At 33.2% G+C, this 22489-nt stretch overlaps 1 protein-coding gene across 1 annotated transcript in view; it reads left to right on the top strand.

Annotated features, from left to right (window-relative positions):
- Positions 1–22489, top strand: part of Abca5 (ATP binding cassette subfamily A member 5) — a 73881-nt gene that overhangs the window by 37912 nt on the left and 13480 nt on the right. The window contains exons 18-29 of the mRNA XM_010640575.3: positions 1664–1783; positions 2914–3115; positions 5821–5990; positions 7423–7550; positions 7950–8087; positions 8871–8984; positions 11493–11663; positions 12791–12904; positions 13294–13428; positions 14117–14179; positions 14952–15043; positions 18299–18425. Coding sequence (XP_010638877.1) covers positions 1664–1783; positions 2914–3115; positions 5821–5990; positions 7423–7550; positions 7950–8087; positions 8871–8984; positions 11493–11663; positions 12791–12904; positions 13294–13428; positions 14117–14179; positions 14952–15043; positions 18299–18425 — 1574 coding nt within the window. The remainder of the gene's footprint in view (positions 1–1663; positions 1784–2913; positions 3116–5820; positions 5991–7422; positions 7551–7949; positions 8088–8870; positions 8985–11492; positions 11664–12790; positions 12905–13293; positions 13429–14116; positions 14180–14951; positions 15044–18298; positions 18426–22489) is intronic.

The raw sequence follows: 22489 nt of genomic DNA, 5'->3' as shown, positions 1-22489 counted from the left end.
TAGTTTAGTTGGTTTATTAAAAAAGAAAAGAAGTTACTAATTCTCTTGGTCACCTTTCCCATTGCTAGGACACAATACTTGATATCTACAACCTAAAGGAGAAGTTTATTTGGCTCCTGGTTTTAGAGGATTCAGTCCACGGTTGGCTAGCTGCAAGTCCGTAAACATTGTGATAGAAGGACTTGGTGAAGCAAAGCTGCTTAATTCATGGGATCCATGAAACAGACTAGGAGAACAGCACCAGAGAGATGGGACCAGTGGCCAAATATAGACCACAGGGTGACTCTTCCATGACCCACCCAGACATGCCCACAAGTGTGCTTTACTAATTCCGTAGGTCAGAGGTGGTGAGCCTGTTAGAGCTTTTAATGATAACAGCCAGTTGAGACACACATGCCACCCAAAGGTTTGCCACCACTTCCCTAGGAGTTTCTTAACCCAGTCAAGTTGATAGTCACTATCAGTAGTCACACTGATTAATTGGATTGATGTCTGGATGCCAGGTACCTTGTCTGTGATCCCATCTACTTGTAACTACCTGTTCTTTAGTAACATATATACAGTGCTTTATTTTATCACGGATGCTAGACTCTGCCTTTTACAATTATTAGTTTAATCATCCCAGTATTTCAACAAGTGTGTGAGATAAGTACTATTATTGCTTATATTTTATAAATGAGGAAATAAACAGAAAAATTAGGGAGCTTGCCCACCATCCAAACTTAACACAGGTGGAAAGTGGTGGAGCTGAGTTGTGAAACCAGGCAGCCTGGTCCCAGTACTCCCTTTTTTTTTTTTTTTTCATTTTATTGCCTTTTGTGTTTTGTTTTTTGTTTTGTTTTTTGTTTTGTTTTTTGTTTTTTTGGTTTTTTTTTTTTGGTACTGGGGATTGAACTCATGTACTTGCGCTTGCAAGGCAGGCCACCGAACCGCTGAGCTAAATCCCCAGCCCTCCTTTTGTGTTTCTTTGATAAATTATTAAATTATTTCACTAGATTTATAAGTATGTTCTGGGAAATGCAAGGGTGACTCCTAAGACCTCTTGAAGCAATTCTTATGAATTGGTCAACATTTTTTTTCTAATACAGTGATATTATTTTCCCTTTTAACCTGCAGCTTCTCATGTACAGTGTTTTCTGGAGATTGCATAACTTTATCAGGACATACTGGATATAGAAACAGGACATATTGGATATAGAAACAAATATGAGAACTCATCTATCCCCTATTAACACAGATATTCAAGAAATAAAAGTGTCATTTTCTCATTGGTTTCTTTTGTTCTAAAAAATACTTTAAAAATAAAATTATGGTAACATACAATAGGTTTTTTTTGTTTTAAAAAGAAACTAAGTTCTTAAATGACTTTTCTACTATGTTACTTAAACTTTTAATATAGTAACAATCTCAGTTTTAATTTCAAGTTTTACAAACGTTTCTTAGTTTTAGTTTATAATATGATAAATATCTAATGGCTGTATTCTCGTAAAGAAAATTTTCTTGGGATCCTTAGCAATTTATATTAAGTGTCCTGAGTCCAAAAATTTTCAAAAATACTGTGCTAGCTGAGTAAATTTAGTCATATTCTGTTTTAAATATTTTAGAACAATTTAGGATAGTATGTTTACCTCTACACTATACTTTCATTGTTTTTTTCTTTTAGGCTTATTTTCTGCTCTAGACATTCATTCAAATTTGGGTGTTATTTCTTATGGTGTTTCCATGACAACTTTGGAAGATGTATTCTTAAAGCTAGAAGTTGAGGCAGAAATTGACCAAGCAGGTAAAAAAACAGGATTAAGAAAACATTTTAGACAATGAACTAGACAGATCATTAAAAAGACAAATAATTATATAAACATATGAAGTCTGTTATTTTAGGGAAGGAAATGCAAAAGTAAGTGAAAAAGTTATTGAGATATTTATGAAAGTGAAAGGTATTAAAAAGGAAATAGCTAGATGTCCTTTGAAAGCAGTCAACTTTAATTGTATTGTCAGGGATGACTTTGTTGAGAAATACTTGGTGTGAGACCTGGATGACAAGAAAAATCCAGGGATACAAAGTTTTAGGACAAAAATTTTCAGATGAAGAGAATTGCTTTTGCAGAAGTGCTAGTTAAAGAATGAGTTGGGTGTCTTTGAGGGGAAAAAAAGAAGACCACTAATGGTGGAGTTATGGAAAAGAAAATAAACGGAAAAGACAGATGGTATGCAAAGAACCAGATCATGTTTTGCCTTTGAATATCTGGAAAAGAATTTGGTTTTCTTGGCGCAATGTGACGCTATCAGAAAGTTGTAAAAGCAAAGGAATAGTATGATTTTACTTGCATATCAAACACTGCCTTCCCGGCTGGGGGTTTAGCTCAGTGGTACCGCACCTGCCTCTGAAGCGCAAGGTCCTGAGTGAATCCCCGGTACCAAAAACTAAATAAGTAAATAAAATTAACAAATAAATGCCTTTCAATTGTTGAGTAATTAGCACATTTTAAAAGAAGAGTGGAAAGGAAGACCAGTTAGGATCCTATTACCATTAATTTTAGGTTGAATGAGACTGGTGGTAAAATAAGAGAACAGATTTGGGTTATATTGGTTGTAGTGACAGCGTGCTGTTGGATTGTTAAGGTTTCGGAAAAGGGAGTAGTCAAGTATTTGATTTGCAGGCTGGGAAAGGAATTACCCTTTCCTGAGAATGGTGAAGGAGTGGGTTTGTGGAAGGAAAAAATTCAGGCATGAGTTTTGGCTGTATTATTTGAGATGTAGCTGGAATTAAGTAAGGGCTGAAGATACATATTTTGAAGTTAAATATAGATGGTGTCAGGAATTGGATGAAATCACTTAGGTAGAAAGAATAGGTAAGATTTCCCCTTTTTAAAGGCATATACTATAATTTTTTTTTTTTATTTTGGCAAATAGATTTTAGTGTATTTTCACAGAAGCCACCAGAAGAAGAAATGGATTCAAAGTCTTTCAATGAAATGGAACAGAGCTTGCTTATTCTTTCTGAAACCAAAGCTTCTCTGGTGAGCACCATGAGCCTTTGGAAGCAGCAGGTGTCTACAATAGCAAAATTTCATTTTCTTACCTTGAAACATGAAAATAAATCAGTGAGATCAATGTAAGTATCTTTATCATTCTTTTGCCTGAGATAATTGGATTTTAAGGATACAAGTTTGATTTACTATGTTAATTTTTAAAATGTTGGCATATGTAAATAACCTGTGTAGTTTGAAAGATTAAAATAATTTCACAACGTTAGAGATAGTAATTGTAGTAAATATAATAAAGATCCGTAGAGTTTTTTCTGTTTTAAATTCTCATTTGCCATTTCATCTATAAGAGTTCACACTAATAGTATAATTTTTGAACTGTTGTTATTCTTTATTTTTTTACATTTATTTTTTGTCACTATCTTTAATTTACCCATTAGTATATTTTTTAATCTCTTGTAAATAGGAAAATAAATTTTACATATCAAGAAACATATAAAGAAGGCTAACTAGTAGAGGTGGGATTAAAATAAGATACTGACTTAGATTTAACCTTTCTCACTTAACACCCTCAATCTCTAGGGTGCTAGGAATTGACTTATTTGGAAATAATGTGGACTACTTTCATATACTATACCTTTAGTTAATAATCATAAACAAGAGAATTGTTGCATGTTAGAAATATGCTGATTTGCCTCTTTTAGTAAATTTATTCCAGTATCAAATGTCATTTAAGTATTTGATTTATTCCTGTGTCAGTGTTAGCTAAACAAAATGTGTTTAAATCAGCATGTTTTAGTTTAGTTGAACTGCCACCCTGAAAGTACTCTAGAAAATAATAGAAGTGCCTTTGCTTAGACTGTTATAATAAAATTCCACAGATAAATCCCATAGATTTGGCCATTTAAGCAACAGAAATTTATTTTTTTCACATTTCCAGAGGCTAGAAATCTAAGATCGAAGTGCCTGCATAAAAGCCTTTGTAGATAGGGAGGGAGGGAGGGGTTAAAAGGAGGGCAGGGGAATGGGGAAAAAAATAAGAACCAAGATGGATTATGTAAAGGTGCAAATTTCCAATAATGAATGTCATTATATTGTATACATTAAATGTACCAATAAAATTAATTTAAAAAAAGCTCACTTCTTACCTGCAGAAAGTCACCATCTCATCGTATGCTCACATGACTTCTCTTGTGAATGAGACGTGAGAGAACACACAAGTAGCACATTCACATTTGCTCTGGTGCCTCTTTCATGGGCACCAAACATATCATGAGGACCACACCTTCTTGCCTTCATCTACCCAAATTACTTTCCACTTTGAAATAACAAGTCAGGGATTAGAGTGTCAACATGTAAATTTGAAGGGACACATCCAATTCAAAACAAAAGATGTTCTGTGGACAAATACAGTTAGGAAATGTTATATATTATGCCTATTAAGTTGTTCGTTAGTATATAAGAATACCAGAGAGGTACTATAATAACAACTTTTTCTTTAACTTTGTTTAACATGGAGATTACAAATAACGTCTAATCCTGATTTTTTTCGTTACTTAAAGCATCGATTACCTTATTATACAGTTTTATTTAAATGTAGTATGCTTTAGGAAATCATGATTTAAATAGTTCAAGAATGGAACTAAGAGATGGAAGGAGGAGAAAGGAAAAGGAGGGAGGGGTGTATGTAAAAAGAATTAAAACGTGTTATGTAGGGACTGTAGATTTAGCTCATTGAGTGGTGTCAGTCCCTGCCGTGCAAGCACAAGGTCTTGAGTTCCAGCCTTAGTACCCACCCCCCGAAATGTGTCATGTACCTGTACCAACTCCCACTATAAATGTAATTATTACATACTGCAAATATGTACTAAAAAATAAAAAGCATGCTGTGTGCTGGTGAGGAGGCATGGGGCTTTGTACTCAGTGATCACAGAGGGCCTTTCCAAGACATTCAGTTGAAATACAAATTTTTTCTTTTTTTTGGTACCGTGGATCATACTTGGGTCCTTGAGATTGTGAGGCAGGCAGCGTCACCATTGAGCTAAATACCCAACCCTGAAATACAAAATTTAAAAAAGAAGTGATTATTACTAATTATAAAGTATCAGAAAATTATAAATTATTAAATAAGATGTGATGATCTATGCTGTCCAAATGCATATGATACATGACATCTAATGTAGACATTTTGTAGGACAAGTAGGTGTTTTACAGATAGAAGGACATCATAGTATATTGCTGAGAGGTGAAACAACATGTAATGTGATTAAATTATTAATTAAATTATTAAGATGGAATTTTAAGAATATCAGTATTTCACTACATTTATTTCCTTCTTTATATCTAAGTATTGTCAGTATATGGAAAATTAATGATTAAATAGAGGCAGGACAAGAAGTATTGTAGTTCTTTCACAAAATATAGAGACAAACATTTCTAACAATGATTCTTTAGCAATTACAACTGCATGTTTACATACCTTCTAATAATTTATAGGAATAGATCTAAAATATATTTTCATAAACTTTTTTCTCCTCACTCACTTAAGACTTAATTTACGGCCGGGGATTTAGCTCAGTGGTTCGGTGGCCTGCCTTGCAAGCGCAAGGACCCGAGTTCAATCCCCGGTACCAAAAAAAAAAGGACTTAATTTAGACTTAATTTAAGAACGTTGGCATTCTCTTCATTATTATCATAAGGCTATGTTCAATAAATCTTTTAAAAAGATTTTCCTTTTGCCTGTCTTTTAACTGTCAAATTGATAACATATAAAAAAAGATTTTAATGGGATTATGTGTTGCTAAGCCTTAAATTTTTTTTTTTTTCTTTTCAGCTTGCTTCTGCTTTTAATTTTTTTTTCAGTTCAGGTTTTTATGTTTTTGGTGCATCATTCTTTTAAAAATGCTGTGGTTCCTGTCAAACTTGTTCCAGACTTATATTTTTTAAAATCTGGAGATAAACCTGATAAATACAAAACAAATCTGCTTCTTCAAAATTCTACTGGTGAGAGTGTGTGAAGGTCTGTGAATGTGTGTTGATTGGGCAGGGGGTTGTGGGGTAGATAGAATTCAGAGATTGGTATTTTAGAAATATTTAAGGTAAAAAGCATGGTGTGCCTGCACAGAATCTAAATTGAATGAAATATTTACCTTATTGATGCTGAATAGTATGTAATAGAAATGGGAGTTTGATTTAAATGTACTTGATAGTTTAAAAAAAATTCTAATTTTTACTACCTAAATCATTAGGTTCCTTTTTTAGAATAGTAGCAATATATGCATATATATATATTTTTTTTTTCCAGTACTGGGGATCGAACTCGGGTCCTTGCACTTGCAAGGCAGGTCACCGAACCGCTGAGCTAAATCCCTGGCCCTAGAATAGTAGCAATATTGTTAGCAGCATGCTTTTTTTTTTCAAAGTTCATGATGGGCAAAACTGGCTTGAAGTTGTAAAATTTTCTTTAGAAGGAGCTACCATGTATAATATAAATGTACTTATACATCTACATAGAAATGTTTAATCCTTTCAGTGACTATCTAAAAAATGTGTTAAAATTTAAGAAAAAATAGGACCATGGATTTAGCTCAGTGGTTCTACTGCCTGCCTCACAAGCTCAAGGTCCCGGGTAAGGTCCCCAGTGCCAAAAAAAAAAAAAAAAAAGGTCATTCTTTCTGAAGAAGGTGCATTTAAGGCAAAAAATTACTCTTAAATAGAAAATGTTATATTTTGTACTTTTTTCTTTTACTTAGCATCATTTTCAGTTTTAATGTTTATCTTGGAATAGTATATGCATCTCAAAATCTTTCCCTTGGTTCCAAGCCATAGAGAATGTAGATTAAGACCTAATTATGTGTTTGAATATGTTGATATAGTTAAGGCACTTGGTACTTAACAACATTTACTTATGCCCTAAACATAAAAAAACCTTTAGGAAGTGAACTTACTGACCGTAGTGTATACCTTTCTGACTTTAGTTGCTTATCTTGTTACTTAAAATTGCCAAGTGGATTTTTATTTTCACTGTGTAATTGAACTCCAAGTGAGTATCATAGATATTTTTTCAATGTTAATAATTGTAGCAGCAGCAGGTACAATTTGCACATTTACTGTGTTCATATTCCTATTTATAATTCATTTAATTCTCATGATTACTGTACATATAAAGCAGATACACTTACTGTCCTCACTTTGTGCAAGAAGAAGCTAGGGTCCAGTGCATGTACGTACCTTGCTTGAAGGACATAATGTAAGTGGTACAACTTGGATGTGAATGAAGGCTGACTGGCTCCAGAGTCAGTGCTTTTAATTATGTCTTAGTTGTGAAGATTAAACATTTCTCTAAAAAGAGAAGCATCCTTCCATTGTTATTAAAAGTCTGTTCTGTGTCTTATCTAAACTGATTCTTTATTATTTGCTTATTTTCTAATACCAGAATCAGATATCAGTGATCTCACTAACTTTTTTACATACCAGAACATACTGGTGACGATGTTTAATGACAGTGACTATGTGTCAGCTGCTCCCCATAGTGCAGCTTTAAATGTGGTGCTTTCAGAAAAGGTAAGACGGATGCATGTGAAAGAATACTCATTTAGGAGTGATAAAAGATTAAATTATTTCCTCTAAAATTATTTGCTGAATTGACCTCATTAGTTGGAAATTAGAATCTACTTTTAGAACAGCTAGCTGTGTTATAGGTGATATATTTTATGCCTGATAAGTAACCAATATATAAAAGTATAAGAATTTTAATTTTATTTTTATACTTTTGCATAAAGTATCAAAATGCCTGTACATTCCAAGTCAGGTCATTTTTATCTGTCATAAAGTACTGTCTGATTTGTTGAAGTAGCTTTTATGAGAATTAAGTAGCTTGTGAGGAAAGGTTGGTGCATAGCAATAGTACATCTGCTTATATTTATATAAAGTATGTAATTAGTCTCTTTTTTTAAATTATAGGACTATATTTTTACAGCTGTTTTCAACAGTACTATGGTTCATTCCTTACCTGTATTGATGAATATCATTAGTAACTACTATCTTTATCATTTAAATGTGACCGAAACCATCCAGATCTGGAGTACCCCATTCTTTCAAGTAAGCAAAGATACATATAGATGAATATATATAAAATACAAGGCAGTTATGATCTCATGGAATGCTGAGCCAGGGCCTGGTTGTCTGCTAAGACACACTATGGGTTCTGTACCCTGCCCCATGAATATATGTTCTTACAGAAGAAGGGTAAGAGTGGCTTATTGGGGTTGCAGGATGATATAGCTTTGTAATTTGCATTTGAGATGCCAACTATTTACTGACTTGTCTGGGAAAGTTGGCTGACTATAGCTTGATCATCGCAGTGCTAGGAACTGTAAGGAATAAAGTCTCCCCAGCTCGGGAGTTGTTGGTTCCATAGGAGACTGAGCTTGGGGCGAGAAAGACATCTCAGGATCCCAGCAAGTGTATAGTCCACACGAGTGAAGAGTACCAACCATCATCCCTAGATATTTCTTACCATTGTATAGGGTAACTAGTGGACACACTAATTGCTTTTCATACATAATATTATTTTTTATTAAATGGTGAAGTTTGATTTATATTCCAGATTTTTTTGTGTCATAGCTAAGAAAATGGAGTACAGTGATTTGTTGAGGCTTATACAGCCTTGTGTAAATTGGTTCATGACAGAGTAGGTACTTACAGTCCACTGCCACCTGTTAATAAGCCTGCAACCCATTCTTTCATACAGGCTGCCCTTGGGGTAGATATCCTAATGTATTCCTTCAGAGGGTTCGCTACTCTTTTAGTATGTTTTAAGATGATATAAAGTGGTTCTCAGTTGTATTTCTTATTCTGTGTTTTTCTATGTTTGTCTTTCAGGAAATTACTGACATAGTTTTTAAAGTTGAGCTGTATTTTCAAGCAGCTTTGCTTGGAATCATTGTTACTGCGATGCCACCTTACTTTGCTATGGAAAATGCAGAGAATCATAAGGTAACTAAGTTAATAATGCAGTTCTTGTTTACTAAAAGAAGTGTCATAGAAATAAACTATTTGCATGATTTGTGAGTTTTAAATATTGTTTCAGGAGTTAAGATTATAAATATACTATGTTTATTATAATAACTAATAATATTTGTCGTGTGAACACCTGCTATATGCTTTAAAATTATATCCTCTAAACTTTACAAAAAAAGATGTATTTTACCTACTTTATATATAGATCAGGAAATAGTGTATGGGATTATCCCTATAAATTCCTCCGTTTGACTGTTTCATGGTGGATTTGAGAACTGACTGGGATCTTTACATCTTCTTGTTTTGTTTTTGTTTATGTTTTATTTTTGATTACTGGCATCAGACCCAGGGCCAGTTTACTACTGAGTTGCATTTCCAATTCCTTGTATTTTTTATTTTGAGACAAGTTCTCACTGAATTGCTGAGCCTGGTCTCAAACTTGCATTCATTCAACTTTGAATTCCCAAGTAGCTGGGATCATCATTGTGCATCACTAAGTCTGGCTGCTCTTTGTGTTCTAACCTGGCACACTGACCTGCTTTTCCTTCATACCCTTTAAAGACTGTATTGAATGTACAAGGCACTTATCCTTGAAAAAGGAAAGATGAAAAATGATTTCAACACTGCAGCCTAGGAAAAGTTCCTAAGTGTATGGAGACTCTTTGGTGGTATTGCTTCACTGTCTTTGCTGCACCTTTCTCTGGGGTTTCCCTTCAGACATGCAATGATTAAATAGTCTTCTGGCTGTCAACCTTCTACTCTACCACTGTGTTAAATTAGATCTTATTCCTCTAAGCAAAACTCTTATTGTTTCCATAATGAGATCTTAATTTGAAAATGAGATAACCTGAACTAATTTACAGAATATTATGAATAATAAGCATAAGCTCATTTTTGTTTTAAAGAAATTAAGTTTATTTTTAAAAGTTCTAGTATATTTTTTAAAAATTTATTGCAAATTAATGTAAAAGTAATACATAAGTTTCAGATTTTAAAAATATTCGTTTTGTGTTATGAGTATATGCATGTTTATAGTAATTTAGAAAATATAGAAAAAATATAAAGTTAAAAATCCATTGTGCCACCACTCTAAGCTAAAATTTATTAGATATACTTTCTTTCAGCTTTAACGTCTTCAAATTAAACTTTGAGATAATGGTAGATTGATTTTCACGTGTAAGAAATGATACAAGGTCCTGTGAATTCTTAACTCATTTCTGAAAAACTATAGGGTCACGAGTATTGACATTGACACAGTCATGTCACAGGGATTGTTCTGTCCTCTAGCCATGCATCCCCCTTTCTTTTTCATCCCTACCCTGTGGAAACCATTAACTATTCTCATTTTCACAATTCTGATAATTTCAAGTATGAATGAATGGAATGGCAGTATGTATTCTTTAAGAATTAGCCTTTCCACCTCAGTGCAGCGATGGCAAACCTTTTAAAGCTTCAGTTATACAAAGAGCCCACTTGGAACCTGTGCCATAGTTTTGCCACCCTTGCCTCAGCATAGCTCCCTTGTGTTTTTGGCAATTCATCTAATTTATATGTATCAGTAGTTCATTTGCTTTTGTTGTTCAGTAGTATTCCTCGGTGTGGATAGATATGAATTTGTTTATTGCCTGTGAAACGTGCATTGTTTCTACTTGCCATTATTATGAATACAGTGGCTATAAATACAGTTTATGTGAACCTATGTTTTTATTTCTCTAGGGTAGATGCTGACTTGACTTGGTTTATGTTTTTAAGCTTGTATTAGAATTTACATATATGATCCTATAATTCACTGAACATAAAACTTGTCCATTTTTTTCCTTTTTGTTTTTAGCTCATCTTTATATTTCTTGGTTCCCTTGTCTCACTATATAGTCAGCTCTTTGGTATGAAACCTTTAATTATTAGGAATAGATGAGAAAGCAATTAAGACTGTTAGGTATTTGGATTTGTAAAAGAATTGTTGAATTTTAAATAATGAGTGTGTGAGATGGGAAAACTGATTATTTAAGCTTACTGTTAATATACATGAAATTTTACTTGTGGTAGACATTTTATTTGTATACAGGGTTTTACAATCTGAAGCCCTGTGCAAAGCCAGAGATATTTGGAAGTTTATTAGGGTTTATATTAAAGATTAATTTTTAAAAATGGGAATCCTTTTCCTATTCAAAAATATCTTTCTATTTCCACAGATTTTCAAAAGCAAGTATTTAGCTTTGAACAGCCGTAACCTTGACACCTTTTGTCTTATTTTATTGTATTCTGATTTTTAAAGTTTTTGTTTAGATTATTGCATCTCAGAAATAATGAGCCCAATTAAGGCCTACATGGCATTCTGTATTTAGTATCAGGAGGATATTTAGTACCTATAGGCCTAGAATGTCACCTTTTTTGTTTTGTTGCTATAAAATTAAGAATTCTACAGTGCTTTGCTATTTTTTTGTGAAATATCTAAGATTATATTCTTTTCTTTTTAATTTTTAGATCAAAGCTTATACACAACTTAAACTTTCAGGTCTTTTGCCGTCTGCATATTGGATTGGGCAAGCTATGGTTGATATGCCCTTATTTTTTGTTATTCTTATTTTGATGCTAGGAAGCTTATTTACATTTCATCATGGATTACATTTTTATGCTGTAAAATTCCTTGCTGTGGTAAGTTAACGTCAATTGGATTCATGCTATTTTTACTTAAAATGTTGCCTAAAAGCTAGTTATACACAGCTGTGAGTGTATATAGATATCTATATGTATATAATTAATATAGATATTATTTTTGAAAAGAAAATAGAGCCAGTGTTTATTGTATATGATTATATATAATCCAATTTGTATTACTGTGTGATTTTTAAAAATAATAGCTTACTACCATTAAAATTAATTTCATGAAACTGAGTTATACTGGAGATTATGTACATACTTGTGTGTCATCATTCACACTTAAATGCATCCCTCCAATAACAAGTCTTCCTTGTCTGTTCTTATGCTTGAGCATGATTTTACAAGAAAGGAGTTCTTTTATTCCATAATTTAGGATATGGCTTAAAAGACAAAGAAATCGTCTAATTCACTTGCATGTTTACATGTAAATGATGATAGAAGATTCTTTCATTAAATGAATTTTGTTAGAACAGAAACAAAGCTAGGTGACGTTGGTTAAAAATAAACATCAGTTTTGTTGAAGATCGTGCTGACCTTATATATTAATTTCTACCATGTGAATGAATAATAAGTGCTTTTCTTAAAACTGATATTAATGCATTAAGTATGATATATTAAAATACTAGCTCATAGTTGATGGAGATTGGTAAAGTTGTAACCTGTACTTGATTTTTACAATAAATTGATAATTTACCAGGTATTAAAAAAACTACAAAGTATTCAGTTTAAATGACTTATTAGGTGGTGCATGCCTGTAATCCTAGCACTCGGGAGGCTGAGGCAGGAGGATTGCTGTGAGTTCGAGACCTGCCTGGGCTACATAGTGAGTTACAGGTTGGTCTCAACTACATAGTGAGACCCTGTCTCAAAAATAAATAAATAAATAAATGACTTATTAGGACTGTATTAACAATGAATTTTAAAAGCACTATTTTAATTGATTTAGAAGTAGAGTTGATAGCTTTTCCGGTAACCACAATTTCAGTTTTTGGAATGACCTGTTGAATATAATATGAAGAATAATTATTACTTGATATTTTAATATGATTATGATACTTTGTATTGTGTGTATTACGGACTATTCAGACTTTTACAGAAATGTACCCATTTCTGATTTACAGGTTTTTTGCCTTATTGGTTATGTTCCATCAGTTATTCTTTTCACTTACATTGCTTCTTTCACCTTTAAGAAAATTTTAAATACCAAAGAATTTTGGTCATTTATATATTCTGTGGTAAGTTATATTTTATATTATTTCACTGTTTCATAGCAGTTTGTTTTAAAGTCATGAACTCTTTCTTGATTATAGTAAAAGATATTACATGTCTTTTATAAGTATATAATTGAGATGGAGAACTAGCAGCATATTTTTATGTTTATCTTCCACATCATCCATTCAATGAAGGGATGTTATTAAGAGCATTTAACAACTAGTGTGTGGTAAAGATACTAGCCACGGACAGTTAGTACTGTATCAACATTGATGCTTCCTGGCTAATATGATCTTTGGTTCCATATTTTATTAGGAAACAATGCTAATATTGAGGCCCCAATTTATAACTTAAGTTATTTGTGCAAAGTTTTTAAACACTTTATCTCTTATTTTCTTATTTTTTTCTTTAGACAGCGTTGGCTTGTATAGCAATCACTGAAATAACTTTCGTTTTGGGATACAAAGTTACAGCTGCTTTTCATTATACCTTTTGCATAGTCATTCCAATCTACCCACTTTTAGGTTGCCTCATTTATTTCATAAAGGTGAGTTTTGAGGTATTTTGATATTTTAAAGCATAAATACATATTGCTTAATTTTTGAGATCTTCTTGTACTGAAAATAGTGAAATGCATCAGATAAAGGTTAATTGCTATGACTTGATAAACTGTTCTTAATGCAACAACTGAAATAATTACGGGGTCCAGTCAGTTATAAATTGTTAAAATAGAACTGTGTCCACAGATTTTCTTTGATGATCAAAATGGTATATGTGGTATATATAATTAGAAGTGTGATCTGGTTTCAGTCAGTATTTGATATTAGAAGTTTTTAAAGGGTCGAATAATATATATAAAGGGATGAGAGAAAATAAAAGCGTAGAGGATTTTGTCCAAGTGAAAAAAAAAGCAGATTTGTTTATTAAAATACATAATTGAAAGAAATTTCCATGTGATCAGAAAACAATTAGATTACGAATTCTTGATTTAGGATTGCTGATTAATTGTTTTTACCATCTCCCTTTTTTTTTTTTGCTTTCAGTTTAATATACTTATGCCTACTTATATAGAAGTATTTTAGAGTAAGGAAGATTTTGAATTAAATACAGAAAGCTTATTAAGATGAATAGATAACCTATTCATAGAGAATAAGGGTTGCTAAACTATTTAAAAAATTTAAACCTAAATGTTTCTATATATGGAGTATATACATTTAAAAAACATATTGTCTTAGGTTTCTTGGAAAAATGAAGATACCTACAATCCATGGGATAGGCTTTTAGTGGCTGTTATATCGGTAAGAAATAACAAAAATCTTTTTTGTGTTAGTATGTTACCTTAAGAATGATTTGGTTGTCTGGTTTGAACTATGTTTAAATTTTATCTAGTTACATTAAAAAAAAAGTACATAAGAAGTGGAGTGTGTTAATGCTAGCTAATCTGCATTTCAGTAGTAATGTGTCTACCTTTTATTTATTTCCTGTGTCCACTTAATTATATTTAGCTTTTTTACAGTATTAATTTTAATTAATATAGTTCTGACTCCCTTAGAGACAAAGACAAAGGTTTTGTGTTTGGTTGTATTTTATGAAACTGAAAATGAGTAACAGGTAGAAACATAATTATATTTTGAGGCATGGGTCATGCATGTCTGTAACCACACCTGTTTGGTAGGCTGAGGCAGAAGCATCACAACTTCAAGGCCAGCCTCTGCAACCTAGTGGAACTGTGTCTCAAAGTTTAATAAAGGCCTAGAGACCGTAGTTTAGTGGTAGTGTTTACCTAGCATGTGGAAACCTTTCGATTTAATCCCATTACTGCTGGAAAAAAGACGTCTTTAGTTTGTATTACAATTTAGCCTGTGTGTAGCTTGGTGGTAGATTATGTACTTGAGCATATTTGAGGCGCTGAGATGAACAATATTACCTTTATCATGACAAAGATAACGAAGTGCAACTATTTTGTTGGTAATGGTAAGGAACCTCATATACATGGTCTTAGTTTTGTTGCCAGATGAAAAAGACAAAAACAAAAGACAATTCAGTCAGACTGTCTCATTCTTCTTTTAGCCTTACCTGCAGTGTATACTGTGGCTTTTCCTCTTACAATACTATGAGAAAAAACATGGAGGCAGATCAATAAGAAAGGATCCCTTTTTCAGGTCAGTTAATTTGTTTTGGTGAAGTTTCAGTGTTTTTAGTAAATTTGCCTAATTGTATAGCCATCACTGTAACACCATTTTAAAGCAGCTGTGGTACTCCAAAAACTAACCGAATCCATAAGCAGTTACTTCCGTATTTCTCTTTCCATGCCTCTAGCCCTGGGTTACCACTGGTCTACTTTCTGTAGTTTCCTTATTCTTAATATTTCAGAATTATGCAATATGTAGTCTTTTTATTTTTGGTCTGGCTTTTACTTAGAATAATAATTTTCCTTTTTATGTTAATTTTTATAAAATTAACAATAACATATACAGTGAAATTGAAGTTTGTATCCTCATTGTGATCAAAGTGCAAACTCAATATTTTAGATATCTATGTGAAACATTTTAAAACTTTTTAGGAAAAGAAATAATAATACATATTTTGAAAAACATAAGCCAAAATACAGTGATGGCTCTCTTAAGTATTTTAAGTATATTTAACCTTTATGTTTATTTATTTACTTTTCACCTTAGAATATACATTATTTTAATGCTAGAAAATCATTTATAAAATTGTTAGGATTTGGATATTTTTTACACTTTGCATAATGTTTGGTAAGTTCATTGTGTTATAGCATTAGCAATACTTTGTTCTTTTTCTTTATGCTGAACAAACATTATGTTGTATTCCGTGCTTTACAAATATCCTTTCATCAAGTGAGTTATTTGCACTTTTGGCTCTTATAAATAATACTACTATGCATGTTTGTGTACACATTTACATAGGCATATATTTTCACTTCTCTTGGGTAGCTTCCCTGGGAATGAGATTGCTGGGTCATATGGTAACTGTGTTGAGCATTTTGAGGAGTTGTAGACTGCTTTCTAGTGTGGTAGTACCACTTTATGTCCCTGCTTAGAATGGATGAGCATTTTCTTTTCTTCACGTCCTTGCCAATACTTGTTATTGTTAGTGTTTTGAATTTTAGCCTTTCTGGTAGGTGTGAAATGATGTCTCTTTGTGATTTTGATTTGCATTATCCTTGTGATCTTGTGATTCTTTTTTTGTGTGCGTGTGATTCTTGATGTTGAAAACCTGTTTACATGTTTATTGTCCATTTTAGATCTTCTGATAAATGTCTATTCAATTAATTACTTTGCACATTTAGCCATGGGGTTGTGTTAATGTTATTGAGTTGTAAGTTTTTAAGATATATTTTTGATGTAAGTCCCTTATCTGGCTGTAGAATTTACAAATATTTTCTCCAAAGGTGCACTTTGTTTTCACAGGTTATTTTGAATTTAATGAGTATCATTTATAAACTGTAACTACTGGTATTTAATGAGTTCTAATTTTTTTAATTCTTACATGTTTATTTGCTGAATAGTAACATGTTACAAAAATCTCAAAAGTGTGGCTCAGTGGTGGCAAACCTATGGCACTCATGCCACAGAGAACTCTTGGTTATCACTGAAAGCTCTAAAAGGTCTGCTCTCACTGGTATAGATAGATAAATATATAACGGCTTTTAGCCATTAGATATTCCCCCACTATTTGAGGACTTTGATGTCTAGCTGTCCTTCTTTATTTCTACTCAAACTTGAGGAGACTTGAGCATTCATGTGTCCTCTAATGCCTCAACCAGTTTTCTGATTTTCTGTAAACCAGTCTATTGCTTCTTCTCCAGTTCACGTACTTATATACATCACAGCCACACTAATCCTGCTCTTAACTTGATCTGTAAAATCTTAAGCTTCAGTGTCCAACTCTACCAGTAACTTTCCCTGTTCCCATCTCTTTGATTTTATTAGACCTAGTGGGCTTTTTCCCCTGTAGTTTCATACCCTTGAATTTCTCCTCTTCTCCCCACTGTTCCTATTTTTACTTTTCCTCTGCCCTGTCTTCAGATGATTCATCACATTAACCTTCTTTCAGCACCCTCAGCTTCTGTGTTTCTTTGACTTATCCTCTAAAAATCATAATTATTGGTGAATCTGATAATATACTGGAGAGAGATAACAAAGAACTTGATAGTACTACATATTTGTCCCAAATAAACTCAGCTCTTTCTTGATGCTCTTTGCTAGCCTGTCATATTTTTCTAGTTAATGTCTTCTTATCCCTTTTATTCAGTAGTTAAGCTAGACTTTGTAGTCCTCAAATTACTAATATCTCACATCTTACTTCCCAGTAAAAGATCTTGCCACCTGTCTGAGAACACAGAGGGCTTAATTAAAAATTTCTATTATCCACATTTTCCATCTTTTTTGCCTTTTCCTTGTCTCAAAGAAAGAGGTGCTTTACCTATTCCAAGTCATTTACTCCGTATCCTTAAGAATGTTGCTCAGTTTTCTTTTTTTATCTTTTCCTTAATTTTGGTAGAGGGATCACTTTTCTCCCATACATTTTTCTTTTTTTGCAGTTCCAGGGATTGAACTCAGCACCTTGCACTTGTGAGGTAGGCATGGCACCGCTGAGCTGAATCACCAGCCCACTTTTCCCCCTAAGAGAATCTAAATTTGAATAGAAATCCATGTCTTGTTCTTACATGGTATCTTTTTCTTTTCCTAGCCAGAAGCATTCCACCTTCAGTTGTTTGCCTCCTTGAAGTTGTTCACTTCTTAACATCCTATATTCTGGTTTCCCCTTTACCTCTCTTGATGTTATTTTTAGTAAGATAGCTAATGATTTTATCATTGCCTTTATCATTGCCTAGTAGGCTCAATTCAATCTGCAACCTTTAAAATGATTGATGTTTTTCCCTTACATTCTGTTTTTCCTTTGTTCTCTGTAGTTTCTCATTACCTGTTTGCCTTATTACATCTCTTCCTGTTCAAAACTTCCATAGCATAAAAATCATATTCCTATGAGTTCTGACTTGAGCCCTCTTTTCTTTCTGACAGTTTCACTAATACTCAGGCTATTAGTTCTTTGAAGACAGCACCCATTGTTTTTCATCTTTCCGAAATAATACCTAACACATATGAATCAAAAAATGTTGAATAAATAAATGAATTTAGATAACTTTCTTTAATTAACAATGAAAAATATCAGTTGTGATTCTACTTGTTAGGGATAACCCTAAATCTCCTGTTGCTTTGTAATACCTTGCTTCTATGTAGTGACTAGATTCTTTTTTTTTTGGTACTGGGGATCGAGCTTGGGACCTTGTGCTTGCAAGGCAGGCCGTGGGACCACTGAACTAAATCCCTGGCCGACTGTATTCTTTACTATTTTAATTATGTGAAAATCTACTATCTTTATATACTTAGGACCCTTTCAATAAAGTCCAGACATAAGAAGTTTCCAGAACCACCAAACAATGAAGATGAAGATGAAGATGTCAAAGCTGAAAGAATAAAAGTCAAAGAGCTGATGAGTTGCCAGTGTTGTGAGGAGGTAATTTATTCTTTTTTTTCATTAAATTTATTGGTCCATTTAAAGCAAACAATACAATTACCTTTATCATTGGGCTCTTGTACCTTTACATGATATATCTTGGTTCTTGTTTTTTCCCCATACCCTTACCCTCCCTTCACCCCGTTTGCCCTTACCTGTTTACAGAGACTTGGTTTCAATTTTTTCTTTTTCTTTAATTTCTTTTCTTTCCCTTTCCCACTTCCCCTTTAGCAATTTTCTTCCTATTTCACACTTTCAGTTATACCATTTCAACTTTATTTATACTTTTAGTTCTTCATATCAGAGAAACTATTCCATATTTACTTGTGTGTCCTATTACTTGATTTAAGAGTTTAGCCTCAATGTGCATTTGTTTAGCTATAAATGTTTCTAGTTTCTCATTCTTTATGGCTGAATAGTACTCCATTTTATAGGAAAAAACCACATCTTCTTTATCCAGTCTCCAGTTGATGAATATTTGGGTTGTTTCCAAGTTTTAGCTATTACAAACTGTGCTGCTATAAACGTGGGTGCACATATATCGCTGTGGTATGAGTCTTTTAATTGTTTTGAAAAGATACCCAGCAGAGGGATAGCTGGGTCAAATGGAACCTCTAATCTAGTTCTTTAAGGTATCTCCATACTGATTTCTACAGTGGTTGCACCAATCTGCATTCCCACCAACAATGGAGAAGGATTCTTTTCTCTCTACAACCCCGCCAGCTTTTGTTATTGGTTATTTTCTTTATAGCAGTCATTCTTTCTGGGGTAAGGTGGAATCTCAGTGTTGTTTTCATCTGCCTCTCTGGAATGACCAGTGATGTTGAATATTTTTTCATATATTTATTTGCTGCTTTTACTTCTTTGTCTAAGAAATGCCTGTTCATTGCAGACACCCATGTTTGAATCAGGTCTTTTTATTTGAAGAGTCTGAGTGTTTTGAGTCCTTTATATATCCTAGATAATAGTCCTTTGTCTGAGTTGTAGCTGTTAAAAATTTTTTCCCACATTGTAGATTGTCTCTTAGCTCTGTTGGTGATTTCTCTTGCACTGCAAAAACTTTTTAATACAGTTGTTGATTCTTTCTGCAAGATCTCATACTACTTAGGATTTATTCATAATGTTTCCTGTTCCATTGTCTTTGAGAGTTCTACCTAATTTACTTTCCAGTAAGTTTAGTGTTTCTGTTTTGATATTTAGATCTTTAATCCACTTGGATTTTAGTTTAGTGCATGGTGAAAGACAGGGATCTAGTTTTAATCTTTGGCAAGTTGAAATACAGTTTTCCAACACCATTTATTAAAGTGGCTATCTTTCCTGCAGTGAGAATGGTTGGCTCCTTTGTCAAGCATGAGGTAGCTGAGTATGTCTGGAGTTGTTCTTATATCTTGTAATCTGTTCCACTGATCTGCGGGTCTGTTTCTTTACAGTTTTTATGACAGGGGCTTTGTAGTATAGTTTCAAGTTGGGAATTGTCATACTCCCTGTCGTGTCTCTGTTGCCTAGAATAGTTTTTTCTATTCTAGGCCTCTTCTGGTTCCAAATGAATTTTTGGATTGTTTTCTCAAGTTCTGTGAAATATGCTGTTGGGATTTCAATTGGGATTGTGTTGAATCTGTGTAGCAGTTTTGGAAGTATGGCCATTTTCACTATGTTGATTCTTTCTACACAGGAGCAAGGGATGGCTTTCCATCTTCGTATATCCTTTTCTGTCTCTTTTTCAGAGTGCTATAGTTTCCAGTGTAGAGGTCTTTGTTTCCTTTGCTAGACTGATTCCTAGATATTTCATTTTTTAGATGTTGTAAGGAATTGTTTCTCTAATTTCTCTCTCAGTGGGTGTGTTTCTTGTGTACAAGAAAGCTATTGGTTTTTGAGTGTTGACTTTGTATCCAGTTACTCTACTGAATCTGTCAATTAAGTCTATCAGTCTTTTGACAGAGTTTTTTTAGGTCTTCTATGGAGAGTAGCATCTCATCAGCAAATAGTGACAGTTTTAACTTCTTCCTTTCCTATCTTTATTTCTTTTATTCCTTTCTCTTGTGTAATTGCTGTGGTTAATGTTTCTAGAACTATATTTAACAGGAGTGGTGATAGTGGACATCCTTGTCTTGTTCATGATTTTAACATGAAGGTTTTCAATTTTTGACCATTTAGAATGATATTCGCTGTTGGCTTTTTATAGATAGCTTTTACTGAGTTGAGATAAAGATCATCTTTTCCAGTTTTCTGTAGGATTTTTATCATGAATCGGTGTTAAATTTCGTCGGATGCTTTTTCTGCATCTATTGAGATGATCATGTGATTTTTATCTTTGACACTGTTGATATAGTATAGTACTTTTATTGATTTATGTATGTTGAACCATCCTTGCATCCCTGGGATAAATCCAACTTGGTCAGAGTGTATGATCTTCTTCATGATCTTCTGTATTCTGTTTGCCAGTATCTTATTGAGGATTTTTGCATTTATGTTCATTATGGAGATTGGCCTGTAGTTCTCTTTATTGGTTGGGTCTTTCCCTTGTTTTGGAATCAAAGTAATACTTGATTCCAGGAATGAATTTGGAACTGTTGCTTCCCTTTGAATTTCACTGAAGAGTTTAAAGAGTAGTGGTGATATTTCTTCTCTAAATGTCCTGTAGAATTCAGCAGTTGAAGCAACCATCAGGACCTGGCCTTTGTTTGTTGGTAATACTTTAACTACTTTTTTTTTTTTTTTTTTGGTATTTTGAGACAGGGTTTCACTATGTAGTAAAGACTGACCTGAAACTCACTATGTAGCACAGGTTGGTCTCAAACTCACGGTGGTCCTCCTGCCTCAGCCTCCTGCGTGCTGGGATTACAGGCAGGCGCCACCATGCCCAGCCTTTTAATTACATTTTCAGTTTCACTGAATGTAATTGGGGTATTTAGAATTTTTATATCCTTTTCATTCAACTTTAAAAGTTCATATGTGTCTAGGAATCTGTCCGTTTTTTCTCTATTTTACATTTTATTAGAGTACAGGTTTTCAAAGTAGGTATTCGTGATTCTCTAGATTTCTGCTGGATGTGTTTTCATTCCTAATTGCATGAATATGAGCCTTTCCTTTTTGATAAGGTTGGCTAAGTGTTTATGGATTTTATTTATTCTTTCAAAAAAACAACTCTTTGATTCATTGATTTTTCTATATAGTTCTCTTAGTTTCCATTGCATTAATTTCTGCTGTGATCTTTATAATTTCTTCCCTTATATGAGCTTTCATTTTGTCTTGCTCTTCTTTTCTGGGAAGCTTAAGGGGAAGCATTGTGTTGTTTATTTGAGCTCTCTGTTTTTATGGGCATTTACTGCAATGAATTTCCCTCAAAAAACTGCTTTCATTGCGTCCCATAGATTCCTGTATGTTGCATTGGCATTATCATTTAATTGTAGGAACTGTACAGTTTCTTCTTTAATTTCCTGTGTTATCCAGTGATTTTTCAGCAGGGTGTTATTTAATTTCCATGTATTTGTGAAATTCTTGCAGTTTCTTAGGCTCTTTATCTCCAGTTTAGTTGTACTGTGGTTTGATAATATACGGGGATAACTTCAGTTCCTTTGCATTTACATAAGCATGTTCTATGAGCTAGCCTGTGGTCTATTTTGGAGAATGACCCATGTGCAGCTAAAAAGAATGTATATTCTGATTTTGTGGGGTGGAACACTCTGTAGATATCTAAGTCCATTTGTTCTAAGACTTGGTTCAGTTCTTTTATTTCATTGCTGATATTTTTTCTAGATGATTTATCTATTTGTGTAAGTGGAGTATTGAGGTCCTCCACTATAGTTTTATGAGTGCTTATTTCATTTTCCATATTCATTAATATTTGTTTTGTATAGTTGGCATTTGTATTCAGTGCATATATATTTATGATTGTCATTTCTTCATCTTGTGTTGTTCCCTTTACAAAGATGTAGTGAGTGGCCTTCTTTGTCAGTCTTACTTAGTTTTGGTTTGAAATCTATCCTGTATGCAAATAAGATAGCTTTTTTCCAGGCTTCGGAGAACTGTTTCCAATCCTTTTACTTTCAGTCTATGAATTTCTT

Source organism: Fukomys damarensis, unplaced genomic scaffold (genome assembly GCF_012274545.1).
Source record: "Fukomys damarensis isolate Sample0158 unplaced genomic scaffold, DMR_v1.0_HiC HiC_scaffold_23, whole genome shotgun sequence".
NCBI lineage: Eukaryota > Metazoa > Chordata > Mammalia > Rodentia > Bathyergidae > Fukomys > Fukomys damarensis.
Note: the sequence above shows the minus strand (reverse complement) of the source record. Positions and strands in the feature narration are given on the sequence as shown.